This window comes from Oncorhynchus gorbuscha, linkage group LG25 (genome assembly GCF_021184085.1).
Source record: "Oncorhynchus gorbuscha isolate QuinsamMale2020 ecotype Even-year linkage group LG25, OgorEven_v1.0, whole genome shotgun sequence".
Classification (NCBI taxonomy): domain Eukaryota; kingdom Metazoa; phylum Chordata; class Actinopteri; order Salmoniformes; family Salmonidae; genus Oncorhynchus; species Oncorhynchus gorbuscha.
This window is the reverse complement of record NC_060197.1, coordinates 7,363,718-7,378,888: the sequence shown is the minus strand read 5'-3', so window position 1 is coordinate 7,378,888 and position 15,171 is coordinate 7,363,718. Positions and strand designations below refer to the sequence as shown.

General features: G+C 44.2%; 1 protein-coding gene across 1 annotated transcript; it reads right to left on the bottom strand.

The window, feature by feature from the left end:
• Window positions 1–225: 225 nt before the first annotated feature.
• On the bottom strand, window positions 226–8,530 carry LOC124014625 (fibroblast growth factor 4B-like). Its single transcript, XM_046329849.1, has 3 exons — window positions 7,743–8,530; window positions 7,129–7,232; window positions 226–4,715 (listed from the first exon to the last, which is right to left on the bottom strand). Exons 1-3 carry the CDS (start codon window positions 8,080–8,082, stop codon window positions 4,536–4,538), a joined length of 624 nt encoding a protein of 207 aa, XP_046185805.1. The 5' UTR covers window positions 8,083–8,530; the 3' UTR covers window positions 226–4,535.
• Between the last annotated feature and the right edge of the window lie 6,641 nt (window positions 8,531–15,171).

Here is a 15,171-nt window from a genome sequence, read left to right as displayed (position 1 = left end):
AATAGTAGATCACCTTAAGTATTGCAATAGGCTGCAGAGGGCACAGTGCACTGGTCAGTGTGCATTACACACTATATGTTTGGTAATTCACTCATCTTTGTGAGTGAGGTGCTAGGAGGAAATCAAGTTGTGTACAAGTGTACATGATTCTCTGTCACATTTAACAAACCCATACAGCCACGGGCTCAATAAGAAACCAAGAGAACAACAAGTATAAAACAAACGTTTATTGGTATCTCAGGAATACAGTAGAATGCTGTGCACAGCACATACGTACAAAAATAAAAGGAAAAACATTTTCAATATATTAGTATTCTTACGTACCCTTGACAGTTTTTCAGAAATAAATGATTGCAGAAGTCTACTATTTTACAATCGTCATAACAAATTCAAACTAAGGCAGAAGGTGAGGTATATGTTAACAAAGAGAAGGGGCATAGGTGGAAGCTCACTCCCCTTTGTGCAAGGGTACAAAACCAAGAGAAAGAAGGTTTTCCCAAAACACACAAGGGAAACACATGCAGACACACTCCCAATCGAGCACGATAACAGGATGCCTTCTTTGCTGAAGTTCACTGACACATTTCACAAATCATTTTCAAAAAGAACTAGAATTTATTGTGGTCGTATGTTTTGGTCAAGTCTGATAGGGAACAGAATATGAACCTGTAATCTTTAGGCTTCCAGCTTTTGTTGCCTCACTATCCCGTTACCATGCTCAGACATAGGAAAGACACCATTTTATAAGCTACTTTGACGGTAGCAAACCTTCACTTTCCACAAGCAGCACTACTTTCAATATTTTCAAGATCTCTGATAAGGTGCACCTTTGACATCTTGTTGACTTTGAGGGAGGGTGTGCAAGACTCTCTCACACACACACACACACACACACACACACACACACACACACACACACACACACACACACACACACACACACACACACACACACACACACACACACACACACACACACACACACACTTCACACACACACACTTCACACCCTGGTATGTTGACATGAGGATTAAGCTGTTCAAATGAACTCACATTGAACTTATTAAAAAGATATTTGACTCACTTTTATCAGAACAATGTATCTGATTAATTTTTCCATTTGTACATTTACCAATGTCAATAACTATCCCAGAATGTTTTAATGTAATACCACATGCAGTCACAGCGGCAATACGTCTTAAGTCTGATCTCTGAGACCACTCTTTAACCAATAGACAAACAATAGGATTTACTTCCAGTACATATATTCTCATTACAACAAGTTAGGAAAAGGAGATTTGATCCAGGCCACTATACCATGTGACAGATTCATTGTATGCCCATAACAATCCAGCCTAAAAAAAGTAAATTCCTGTTGCACACCACTAGTAAGTGTACAGGTAGGTGCTGCCCTTTAGAGAAAGCTTCCATCACTCCTGAAAATAACCTCAACGGACTCTTGTAAACTGTGGAAATTGTTTAACATTTACACTGCAATATGAAACTCCCTTGCAATACTCCAATGTGCCACTAAAATCTTTAAATAACCGTTCCAAGACCTCTCGGTTAATATTGCGAAAGTGTAAGGGAAGGGTTGTTTTAGATAGGATTGGAAGCTCTTGTCCACAAGTCTTTTGACATCAGAGCTTTGGTTCTCAGGCAGAGCCAGGTGATTCCTGAAGAGCAGTTGGTTGGTTGACGTCACAGTGGCCCACAAGGCCTGCTGTAGAGACAGAGAACTGGGAGGATAGAGACTTGCAGTGACTTTGCTCTTTGTCTCAAGTACTGCATCAAGTCTGCAGAGGTCCCCTCCCTGGAAGTATTTGGATGTAGGCTACGCACAAGTGTGTGAGGGAAGGGGTGTGAGAGGAGCAAAAATGAAATCTGCATTCACATTAATGCAGTGCAGAGACGCATCAAACCAAGTGTTTGAACTTCGGCAAGAGAAATTAAAGACGTAACTCAAATAACTGTAGATCTCAGACACATGCATTCTCAGACAGGCAATCAGATGTGAAAAGTGACAATGACAGTTTTTTTTTGAAGCTACAGTCTATGATTCGAAAGACAAAACGCTGCCTAGCCACTAGTTTTTATAGTTTTAACCTATTTTTAACCCACAGTGTTTGTTTACAATTACATTGTTCACAAACAGTGGAATAAACCAAGCTTATATTTTGGGTTCTGATGGGGTAAGACTGTTTAACTAAGGTCGTGAGGCATTTCTAAGTTATATTCGTTAAGAATAAATGGCTATAAAGGCTCATTACATTACAATTAAAGTCCAAAAATGGATGCACCAATCACAGACTGTAGCTTTAAAGCCACGCATATAAGAGCAATTAAGGACAAGATGGAAGTCTTGGAGGCCACTGATGGTCTTTCTATGGAGACCATTCAAACAGTGCATAAAGAATTCCATAAATAAATAATCAACCCAGCACAGCCCTGTATGTCCCTTTAAAACCAATCAACTAGCTTTACATCAAATTCATTGCAAATTAATCAAATAGAGAGATAACACTATCAAATAGAGACAAACATTGATTTGATGGGAGTGGGGGTGAAAGGGGGAGGGGGGTGACTCAAATAGCAGACCTCCCTGGACACAGAGTCAGGGTCAACACTGGTCCATGACTCGGACTGTGAACTAAAAAAGGACTAAAAGCAGGAGAAGAAGCTCCTGGGTTACTGCTGGAATCCCAAGGTCCCTCCAGCCCCATGGGGTTTCACAGGGGTATCTGAAGACCGGGGTGGTACTGGTTAAAGGGGAGTATGTGGGGAGCAGCCAGTCCTCCTGGATGAGACACATTCTTGCAGGGGATTCAACAAACAGCGACAGCAGGCCGCATCCCATAAGTCTTTTCTAGGTTAAAATAGTCCTGCTCCTCCTCGGCTCCACCAAAGAGAACATTCCCAGAGGGTGACTTGGGGTGGGCAGAGTGAGAAGCCTCAGTTTTCAAGTAACCAGCAGCAGAGGAAAGAACACTATTAACTATGAGGCACTGCACTGTCCTTCAGTCCAGTGCTACACATTGACTCCAGGAACTGAGCCTCCCGTAATTACATTTAAAACCATCAAACTACCGCTTCCAACAACTTTCTGCCACTGCAGTGCTGCTGCAGAGCACACTGATCTGGGAGGGGTCTATGGGATTTCACTAAACACACTAAACAACTAAATAAATAATAATGTATGGGAACGATTCTCAACAAGCAAAAAGACATCAGGCACCATCATGGATGGTCACTGTGCAACCTGAACTAAGCAACTTGTTCCTGGTTCTTTTTTCTGATTCACATTTGTCAATATTTACATCATTTTTCATTGGTTTAATAGACATCTTTATGTATGGCGATGCACAAAAGCTTGCAATTTTACATTTCACACACTCACCCAAAGCCAAATGCTAAAGCTTTTGGGCATTTCAGCAGTGTACTAGTTTGTGAGCAGATACATGTTTTATTGTGCGTTCTTATGCCAGTCCCCTTTTCAGTTCATTTCAAGCTATGATGCAAATGAGCTCTGAGACAAAGGAGGTTTGAATCCAGTCTGTAACACATAACTGCCCCACCGTGTTTAAATGACCTTGTGGAGAGACTAGAGTCTCACATGGCGGTTAAACTTCTACTGTGGGTGGGCAACTGAGTTTCTCTACCTCCCCACACTCATGGCTGAGTTCTCCTCTAGTCTTCTCTCTGTGTACCAGAGAGTGTATATTACTTAATCAATCTAATTACAGAAAAAGAAAATAAACCAGAGATAGACCTGCCCCCCTGAGGCCCTCCTCGGAGTGTCAGCCCTATTTCTGACTACAGCGGGTGTCTCTTACATGCAAGTTTAAGAGGGCCACAAGTGGGAACACCAAGGCACCTTCACATCGTTCAGCAAGGGAAGTGCATTTAAGTAGTCTCGTTCTCAATCCCCCTTTTTGCTAAATAATAGCAATCTTGAACACAGGGGAGTGAACCAGCAAGTGCTCAAAGGTCTCAGAGAATGGATAGACTAAACAGGTATTACTTTGAGCATACAGTAACTCCATGCATCTCTTTATCCAGTCAAGTGGTTCTTTGAGGTAATAAAAAGTATCCATTTCACTCCTAAAAGCTAAGGATATTAGTCATCCACCCCAAAGACAGGGTGAAGCTGCCCCAGTATCTATGAGTTAGAGAACGCCCAGGAAGCTCAGATTCAAGCTCCCATTCGACAGCTATGCAAGCGTTATAATGTAAAAAATCTGTTTGTTTTGGAGTTTGGCTAAGCAACTATCTTGATTTACTCCCGTTACGACCGGTATGTACTTCCAGAAAAGGTGTAAATACACTCCTCAATCGATAATGACAAGCAGCAAATAATGGCATATACATAAGTTCTAATACAAAGGTAGCTATCCAAATATACATATATAAAGATAATAAATACTTGTTTAGCTTTTTGCAATCCTTTTGTAATGGTATATATTTATATTGTATAATTCTATATTACCTTGGAGAACCTCCACATGTGCAAATTAGTGAGTTATTGCCAGCTTTGATCATGATAATCGGGGGAGGAAGTGTGTGACAGTCATGGCGGTGGTGGCCTTGTTGCCTCTCTTTGCGCGGCCATGTTTGCTGAGGGCGATGTAGGAGCCCTTGTAAACCGAAGACTCATAGGCATTGTAGTTGTTTGGCAGCAAGGTCTCCTTGAACTTGCACTCGTCCCGGAAGAATTTCTAAAAATGGCAAATGGAGAGACAAGGTCAACAAAAAAGCTTTTAGCATAAAAACATTTGGAAAAAAATGCCTGGAATTTCAGCCTGTTAAGGTGGGATGGAGTTTTTGGCCCACAGCATGACATCATAATTTGATCTGGTTATTCTGACCAATGACTGGTCATCTTTTATTTGCATATGTATCCTCCTACTGTGAAGGGGTAAGCGGGTTAGGCTTTATAGTCTAGACGATTCTATCCACCTATCGAGGTTGTATATGTAAATATATGTACATTTCTATCAACCCGCATACATGATCAGACATAATTTCAATGGCAAAAGGAGGTGCAGTGAAATAAATTATAAAAATAAAATTGGAGTTATTTTCCATGAAATAGACATACAGTGAGGATTAAAAATGTTAATTAAAAAGACTGCATGCTGGCTTTAAATGACCACTTCAAACTTCTAAAACCACATGCTCTAAATTTCTGTTGTAATGCAGTCATTCATATTCAATAATTTCCAAGTTCTATAGTAATCATTTTTTAGATCATTTTTCATGATTCGAGTATTGGGTTTTCTGCCGATCTAACATAAACATACAGACAACAAACAATTTCAAGAGTAATCCAAATACAGAGGAAACAGAGGACTGGACTAAACGTGGTTAAAAAGATTTCTGACACTCCTTGTTCATCAACGTCACGGTGAATCATTGCCTGCTGATTTACAGTGTCTTGTCAAGCTGAACACATTAAATACATTTCAGCAAATTGTAGATCTCCTCCACGGCAATAGATTTGGATGTTTACTGCAGCTAAACACTACTCTGTTCAGTCCCAGTTTATCAACCCAGAGGCCCAACATCGCGAGACTTCCGAAAACACTTGAGAAGTCAATGAGGTAAGTGAAAAAATGATTCCTTAGTTGTTAATTTTCTCGAAATCTAAAAGGCACAACCTAGATTGACACTTACATGTTTTAATTTTCGTCAAAACAACTTTATATCAAAGGAGTGCCTTTGATTAGTGGCCTGCACATGCGCAGTTCGGCGCCAAACGACCATTGTACCGATGACGCGTTTCTGCGCTTGACTTTAGCTAGCCAACGTTGCCATGACATCACCTACAAGCGAGATAGGGGATTTCTATTGGAGATGCAGTTTCTACATACTGTACAACTTCAAATAATATCCAGAGCGGTTTATTTGCTTCAGTCACCAAACGCAACTGGCGCTTACATTATAACACTTGCAGATCTGTCTAATGGGAGTTTGAATTGGAGGCTTCCATTTGAGCAAGGCATCTATTGCTCAATAACATGTTGAAAAGACTACCGCACTTTGTGACCAGTATGACCAGTATAAACATTTTAATAACACATCCACTGCAGATCAGACTTGCAATGACTAGGCTCCCTATCACACACCGCAATTTCAGCTTCAGCATCATTCTCTCACTCTTTGTATCCACTGTAATTGAGGCGACCATGTCAACCCACACTGCAGTCTCATCCATGGCAATAATGTTGCTCACCTGTACCTTATTGCGCAATCTTTACCATATGCACTGAAGTTCACGTGTAAACAATGCATTTAGACCCATCGTTTATTCGAAACAGGCGTTTATTTGCTGAAATGTGTGACGATGCCCGGCTATTAAAAGAAACAGGCGGCTATTTGAGACTGCATTTTATTGAAGTTTTATTGTATCTTCATACTAAAACATATTTGACTGCAAGCCAAAAGCAGGGTGCAGTTTTATAGGCTAAAATGTCAGAGCCAAATGTTTGCCAATTCAGACCAATTTACAGCAGTACGCCAACACGTAGACGTACAATATGGTGCAATATTTTAATTCAACATTGGCCCATAAAATCAATCTTAATATAATCTATGGTAAAGCACCTTCTCTTTAGATTAGTATTCCTACCTTGAACATTGATTGATTCCTTCAATAAATAGCTTCAGACATTCAACTCTCAGAAAAGCAATCAGATGATTGATAGACTATTAGGCTAGAGTTAACTCACGAGTTCAATAGGCATCGTTTATATCGTCTTATTCAACAGATCATATTTCAATTATGATTAAATTTGTGTTATCCTTTACAAACACCCTTTCCATTATGCTACACAAGCTACAGAAAGACCACACTGAAACAAGTTATAACCTGGGAAATTGGAAATTATGAATAATTTACAATGGAATCATTCCGTGCCTCATGAACGCTCCCATCAGTGAGGTAATATTTGATTCACAGAGAACAAAATAATGCAAAGGGTCTACTTAACAAAGCAAATTCTTAAAAATATATAATTGGTAATAACATATGAACAAAGAAGTTAGCTAATCTCAAACACATTGCGTTTTTCTCCATCTCTCTTATCTCTCATGCCAGCAAAAGAGGGAAACACAATAGCGCACACCTACCGTTCCATACAACCTTCCTCTGCTGTTCATTGCGACAAACAGCTCACTTCTCACCCCATACATACTTATCACTCCTCTCTCCACCGCAGAGATCTCTATTAGACCTAGTCAAACAAAGCATGGTGTTATACAGAGGAACCTTGTCAAATTGACAGGTGTATCAATGCGTTTGATTACGGTAGAACAAAGGCGTGCATGATGCCGCGGTGGGTGTAACCTTGTAGGTGGCTACTCTGCATGCATCGTCTTTGTTCTGGATCATTTGGGGAGCAATGCTGTTAATTTCCTATTGCCCAAATGAATATCTATCATAACTGCACTTTCTGGCGTGCATGGCAATCCTTTTCTGGGCCACAGAAGGAGCCAGTGTAAAAATAAGTTGGCGTCTATATTGGTCCAAGCATTCATGTCATGTTTTGGCCTGGGAAGATATTTAGCACTGAATGATACAATGTTTTTTAATAGATTTGTCTTTGCTTTGAGAGACATTCAATGTTGTCGACCCCAATGATTAAAGATCATGCAAGACCGACAAGGAGCTCTCAAGTCGCCTTTACTTGGGACCGCTCATATGATATGTTCTCTATTGAATTACATTTCAGGATGCGACTCACTGTACTGGTTCTCATTATGTACACCGTTTATCCTGCCGTCAGGGAGGATCTGCAGGTGAAATCCAATGCCCACGTTGCAGTAAAGTCGCCGCACTCTCTTGATGCCCATCAAATAGTCACTCTCCCAGTTCATGTCCGATTTCGCCCCAGAGATTCCCAGAACAGAGCGGGAAAAGAGGGTCTCCCACCTTTGCTCCAATAAAGTTGCATTAGTCCTGCTTGGAATCGGATATGATGACACAATCCCCAATAGAGACCCCAAGAGAACAATTGCAGTCAACGTCGAGTGCGTGCTGGCCTCGTTGCACATACCGATGAAGAACCTTTGCGCAATGGCCATCCAGTTTACCTTCGGGGCACGTGGTCAAAGTTAATGGCCCTAAAAATACCTGTCTTCTTGTTTTTCTTCCTTCGGCATGGTGGTAAAGGCTTATTTTTGGAAGGCAGATAAGGTCTTCTGGCATGAAATGACAGCCCGAAAGAGGAGTAGAAAAGGGAGAGAGCGTGACAGAGCTTGAGGTGGTGGTGATGATCATCTTTTGCAGCTCCGCGCCACTCTCGATAGGCAACGCTGGCGCCTCTCTCGATAGGCAACGCTGGCTGTGGAGAATACCACTCACCAAAAACCTATGTCACATTGCCAGGCACTCGTATCCTTATATGACATCACTCGGACTTCATTGCTGCCCGTCAAAGTGAGGGAGGGGAGAGAGAGAGGAAGAAAAAGTTGCAACCCAGCAAGTGTATGCAGCAGGCGCTGAGCTGCAAGTCTGATGAGAGTATGTGCAGCCGCTGTCACCTCACATGTGAGATGGGGCAGGGGGAGAGGAGTTTCATTGGGTAGAGTTGAGCAATCATGGGATGCGATGGGGTACTTTGGCCGAGCCCAAATTGGGACGCTGGTCATATGTCTGACAGGCTGCTTCCTTATTTAGAATGAAGGTGTAAAAACAGTCCAGTAGTCACCGGAGAGCAATGGCAATCCTGTCCGCCACTTCCTTCGCTGTTTGTTCAGGAAGTTTACACGACAACATATTTCGGAATTCCTGGAAAGATTTCTGTGTATTAATAGAGAGAATGCACAAATTAAAAAAGGAAAACCAATATTAACATGTCACAGGAATGTGAGTGATCTTTCCGTCTACGGGTTCCTTTACCCCCCAACCTTCAGGAAAACCCGGTGTTATTGTCAGCCTTGAACAGACTACATAACGCATACGCCGCGGGGAATGCCTATACGTCAGAGAGTACCATGATACGTGGTTCCCCAGGTGCTTACGGTGCCAAGGAGCACAAGTCAAGTCATACCTTGGCAACCACAAAGAGGGGCGCTGTTGCTGATACACAAACAAGGGTTTTATGAAATCATTGCCTTGCTTTGGTAAAATTCTCAATTTGAAAAGACAAAGCATTTTGTCTGCTACATCACATTTTTTATATCTATTACATTTCTTAAAATCAGAGTGTAGGCCAGTTTCCATGATAAATAACATTTTAGCCTTTAACATTGTATTAACATGTTATTACATAGCAAAGATTGCATTGCAAATATGACTACTAGAATGGAGTTGCAGCCTGATTTTTGTTCTTCCAGAAGTGGATATTCTTCCATTTGTGTAAAATCATAAACCACTCCATTACTATACAATAAGCAATGACTGTTGTAAATGTTTTAACTTCCAAAAATGATTTCTATAGAAATCCTAATTGGGACAGTTATATTTTGGGACAGCAATATTTTTCACAATTATACAGTTTAAGTGATCTACAGTTCAAGTGAAAGGGGAACAGTAGAATAGACAAGCATGGCAGAGAGGCCAAAAAACAGTTAGAGGCCAACAAACCGTTACAGAGGTCAGTAAACAGTTACAGAGGCCGACAAAACCGTTACAGAGACCAACAAACCATTACAGAGGCCGACAAAACCGTTACAGAGTCCAACAAACAGTTAGAGGCCAACAAACCATTACAGAGGCCAACAAACCATTACAGAGGCCAACAAACAGTTACAGAGACTAATAAACAGTTACAGAGGCTAATAAACAGTTACAGAGGCTAATAAACAGTTACAGAGGCTAATAAACAGATACAGAGGCCAACAAACAGTTACAGAGGCCAACAAACCGTTACAGAGGCCGACAAACCGTTACAGAGGCCAGCAGTCAGTTACAGAGGCCAACAAACCGTTACAGAGGCCAACAAACAGTTACAGAGGCCGACAAACCGTTACAGAGGCCAACAGTCAGTTACAGAGGCCAGCAGTCAGTTACAGAGGCCAACAGTCAGTTACAGAGGCTAACAGTCAGTTACAGAGGCCAACAGTCAGTTACAGAGGCCAACAAACAATTACAGAGGCCAACAAACAGTTACAGAGGCCAACAAACCGTTACAGAGGCCAACAAACGGTTACAGAGGCCAACAAACAGTTACAGAGGCCAACAAAAAGTTACAGAGGCCAACAAACAGTTAGAGAGGCCAACAAACAGTTAGAGAGGCCAACAAACAGTTAGAGGACAACAAACCGTTAGAGACACCAACAAACCGTTAGAGGCCAACAAACAGTTACAAACAGTTACAGAGGCCAGTAAACAGTTACAGAGGCCAACAAACAATTACAGAGGCCAACAAACAATTACAGAGGCCAACAAACAGTTACAGAGGCCAACAAACCGTTACAGAGGCCAACAAACAGTTACAGAGGCCAACAGTCAGTTACAGAGGCCAGCAGTCAGTTACAGAGGCCAATAAACAGTTACAGAGGCCGACAAACCGTTACAGAGGCCGACAAACCGTTACAAAGGCCGCAAACCGTTACAGAGGCCAACAGTCAGTTACAGAGCCCAAACAGTTACAGAGGCAAACAAAACAGTTACAGTGACCAATAAACCATTACAGAGGCCAACAAACAGTTACAGAGGCTAACAAACAGTTACAGAGGTCAACAAACAGTTACAGAGGCCAGTAAACAGTTACAGAGGCCAGTAAACAGTTACAGAGCCCAACAAAACAGTTACAGTGACCAATAAACCATTACAGAGGCCAACACACAGTTACAGAGGCTAACAAACAGTTACAGAGGTCAACAAACAGTTACAGAGGCCAGTAAACAGTTACAGAGGCCAGTAAACAGTTACAGGGGCCAGTAAACCGTTACAGAGGCCAACAAACCGTTACAGTGTAAAGGTTTTCTAGGTGTGGTGAAGGAGAGTCGGACCAAAACGCAGCGTGTAGATTACGATTCATGTTTAATGAAAAAAACACACTAAACACAAACACTACAAGACAATAAATGTAACGAAAACCGAAACAGCCTAAACTGGTGCAAACTAACACTAGACAGTTACAATGACACTAAGGACAATCACCCACGACAAACTCAAAGAATATGGCTGCCTAAATATGGTTCCCAATCAGAGACAACGATAAACACCTGCCTCTGATTGAGAACCACTCCAGACAGCCATAGACTTTGATAGATAACCCACTAAGCTACAATCCCAATACCACCACCAAAACCCCAAGACAAACACACCCCAATACAAAAACCCCATGCCACACCCTGGCCTGACCCAATACATGAAGATAAATACAAAATATGTCGACCAGGGCGTGACAGAACCCCCCCCCCCCCTAAGGTGTGGACTCCAGAACGCACCTCAAAACAATAGGGAGGGTCCGGGTGGGCGTCTGTCCATGGTGGCGGCCCCGGCGCGGGACGTGGACCCCACTCAGTCAATGTCTTAGTCCCCTCTCCTCGCGTCCCTGGATAGTCCACCCTCGCCGCCGACCATGGCCTAGTAGTCCTCACCCAGAAACCCACTGGACTGAAGAGCAGCTCGGGACTGAGGGAAAGCTCGGGAGTGAGAGAAAGCTCGGGAGTGATAGAAAGCTCGGGAGTGAGAGAAAGCTCGGGAGTGAGAGAAAGCTCGGGAGTGAGAGAAAGCTCGGGAGTGAGAGAAAGCTCGGGAGTGAGAGAAAGCTCGGGAGTGAGAGAAAGCTCAGGAGTGAGAGGAAGCTCAGGAGTGAGAGGAAGCTCAGGCGTGAGAGGAAGCTCAGGCGTGAGAGGAAGCTCAGGAAGGTAGATAGATCTACCAGATCCTGGCTGGCTGGTGGTTTCAGCAGATCCTGGCTGACTGGCAGATCCTGGCTGACTGGCAGATCCTGGCCGACTGGCGGTTCTGGCAGATCCCGGCTGACTGGCGGATCTGGAAGAGTCTGGTTGACTGGCGGATCCTGGCAGACTGAAAGATCTGGCTGCTCCATGCTGACTGGCGGCTCTGACTGCTCCACGCTGCCTGGCGGCTCTGGCTGCTCCCTGTAGGCTGACAGCTCTGGCGGCTTCTTACAGACTAGCAGCTCTGGCGGCTCCATGCAGACTGGCAGCTTCTTGCAGACTGACAGCTCCACTGACAGCTCCTTGCAGACTGGCAGCTCCTTGCAGACTGGCAGCTCCTTGCAGACTGGCAGCTCCTTGCAGACTGGCAGCTCTGGCTGCTTCATGCAGACTGACAGCTCTGGCTGCTCCATGCAGGCTGGCAGCTCTGGCTGCTCCTTGCAGGCTGACAGCTCTGACTGCTCCATGCAGGCTGGCAGCTCTGGCTGCTCCTTGCAGGCTGACAGCTCTGACTGCTCCATGCAGGCTGGCAGCTCTGGCTGCTCCATGCAGGCTGGCAGCACCTTGCAGACTGGCAGCTCCTTGCAGACTGACAGCTCCTTGCAGACTGACAGCTCTGGCTGCTCCATACAGGCTGGCAGCTCTGGCTGCTCCATGCAGGCTGACAGCTCTGGCTGTGCTGAACAGACAGGAGACTCCAGCAGCGCTGTAGAGGAAGAAGACTCTAGCTGCGCTGAACAGGCGGGAGGCTCCGGCAGCGCAGGAGAGGCGAGGTGCACTGTAGGCCTGATGCGTGGTGCTGGCACTGGTGGTACTGGGCTGAGGACACGCACAGGAAGCCTGGTGTGGGGAGCTGCCACCGGAGGGCTGGTGTGTGGAGGTGGCACAGGATGGGCTGGACCGTGAAGGCGTACTGGAGATCTTGAGAGCAGTGTTGGCACAGGACGTGCAAGGCTAGGGATGTGCACAGGAGGCCTGGTGCGTGAGGCTGGCACCAACTTCACCAGCCGACTAACACGCACCTCAGGACGAGTATGGAGCGCTGACCCAGGTGCCATCAAATCCCTGACACGTTCCGTCGGGCAAATTCCATGCAAAAAGCACCAACACAGCAACTCCGTCATTTCTCTCTCCTCCAATTTCCCCATTAACTCCTTCACAGTCTCTGCTTCGCTCACCTCCAACACCGGTTCTGGTCTCCTCCTTGGCTCCTCACGATAAACAGGGAGAGTTGGCTCAGGTCTGACTCCTGACTCTGCAACACTCTCCCTGAGCCCCCCCCAAGATATTTTGGGGCTGACTCTCAGGCTTCCATCCGCGTCGCCGTGCTGCCTCCTCATACCTGCGCCTCTCCGCTTTCGCAGCCTCCAAGTCTTCCTTGGGGCAGCGATATTCTCCAGGCTGAGCCCAAGGTCCTTCACCGTCCAGTTCGTCCTCCTCTTTGGGCTGCTCCTGTTGCCTCTTCTCCTGCTGCAGGAGAGGGGGGCCAACAAACCGTTACAGAGGACAACAAACCGTTACAGAGGCCAACAAACAGTTACAGAGAGTAATAAACATTTACAGAGGCCAACAAACAGTTACAGAGAATAATAAACAGTTACAGAGGCAAACAAACCGTTACAGAGGCCAACAAACAGTTACAGAGACTAATAAACAGTTACAGAGACCAACAAACAGTTACAGAGACCAACAAACAGTTACAGAGGCCAGCAAACATTTACAGAGGCCAATAAACAGTTACAGAGACTAATAAACAGTTACAGAGGCCAACAAACATTTACAGAGGCCAACAAACAGTTAGAGGCCAACAAACAGTTAGAGGACAACAAACCGTTACAGAGGCCGACAAACCGTTACAGAGGCCGACAAACCGTTACAGAGGCCAACAGTCAGTTACAGAGGCTAACAAAACAGTTACGGAGGCTAACAAACAGTTACAGAGGCCAGTAAACAGTTAGAGGCCAGTAAACAGTTACAGAGGCCAGTAAACAGTTACAGAGGCCAGTAAACAGTTACAGAGGCCGACAAACAGTTACAGAGGACAATAAACAGTTACAGAGGCCAACAAACAGTTACAGAGGTCGACAAACAGTTACAGAGGCCGACAGTCAGTTACAGAGGCCAACAGTCAGTTACAGAGGCCAACAGTCAGTTACAGATGCCAACAGTCAGTTACAGAGGTCAACAAACAGTTACAGAGACCAACAAACCGTTACAGAGGCCAACAAACCGTTACAGAGACTAATAAACAGTTACAGAGGCCAACAAACCGTTACAGAGGCTAACAAACAGTTACAGAGGTCAGCAAACAGTTACAGAGGTCAACAAACAGTTACAGAGGCCAGTAAACAGTTACACAAGCCAACAAACAGTTACAGAGCCCAGTAAACAGTTAGAGAGGCTAACAAACAGTTACAGAGCCCAGTAAACAGTTACAGAGGCTAACAAACAGTTACAGAGGCCAGTAAACAGTTAGAGGCCGACCGTCAGTTACAGAGGCCAACAGTCAGTTACAGAGGTCAACAAACAGTTACAGAGGCCAACACACCGTTACAGATGCCAACAAACCGTTACAGAGACCAACAAACCGTTACAGGGGCCAAAAAAACGTTACAGGGGCCAAAAAAACGTTACAGGGGCCAACAAACCGTTACAGAGGACAACAAGCCGTTACAGAGGCCAACAAACCGTTACAGAGGACAACAAACCGTTACATAGAGTAATAAACATTTAGAGGCCAACAAACAGTTAGAGGCCAACAAACAGTTACAGAGACTAATAAACAGTTACAGAGGCCAACAAACCATTACAGTGGCCAACAAACAGTTACAGAGACTAATAAACAGTTACAGAGGCCAACAAACCGTTACAGAGACCAACAAAAGTTACAGAGAGTAATAAACAGTTACAGGGGCCAACAAACCGTTACAGGGGCCAACAAACCGTTACAGAGGCCAACAAACCGTTACAGAGGCCGACAAACAGTTACAGAGGCCAACAAACAGTTACAGAGGCCAACAAACAGTTACAGAGGCCAACAAACAGTTACAGAGACTAATAAACAATTACAGAGGCCAACAAACAGTTACAAAGACCAACAAAGAGTTACAGAGACTAACAAACAGTTACAGAGACTAATAAACAGTTACAGAGGCCAAAAAACAGTTACAGAGGCCAACAAACAGTTACAGAGGCCAACAAACAGTTACAGAGGCCAACAAACAGTTACAGAGACTAATAAACAATTACAGAGGCCAACAAACAGTTACAAAGACCAACAAAGAGTTACAGAGACTAACAAACAGTTACAGAGAC

Bases quoted from the DNA above. Each gene is read 5' to 3' on its own strand.
- LOC124014625 (XM_046329849.1), bottom strand. From the start codon at position 8,082: ATGGCCATTGCGCAAAGGTTCTTCATCGGTATGTGCAACGAGGCCAGC. The intron at 7,233-7,742 runs GTGAGTCGCATC...TTGTTTGACTAG, and splicing joins ACATAATGAGAACCAGTACA to GTCTAATAGAGATCTCTGCG. The intron at 4,716-7,128 runs GTAGGTGTGCGC...TGCCATTTTTAG, and splicing joins GAGGAAGGTTGTATGGAACG to AAATTCTTCCGGGACGAGTG.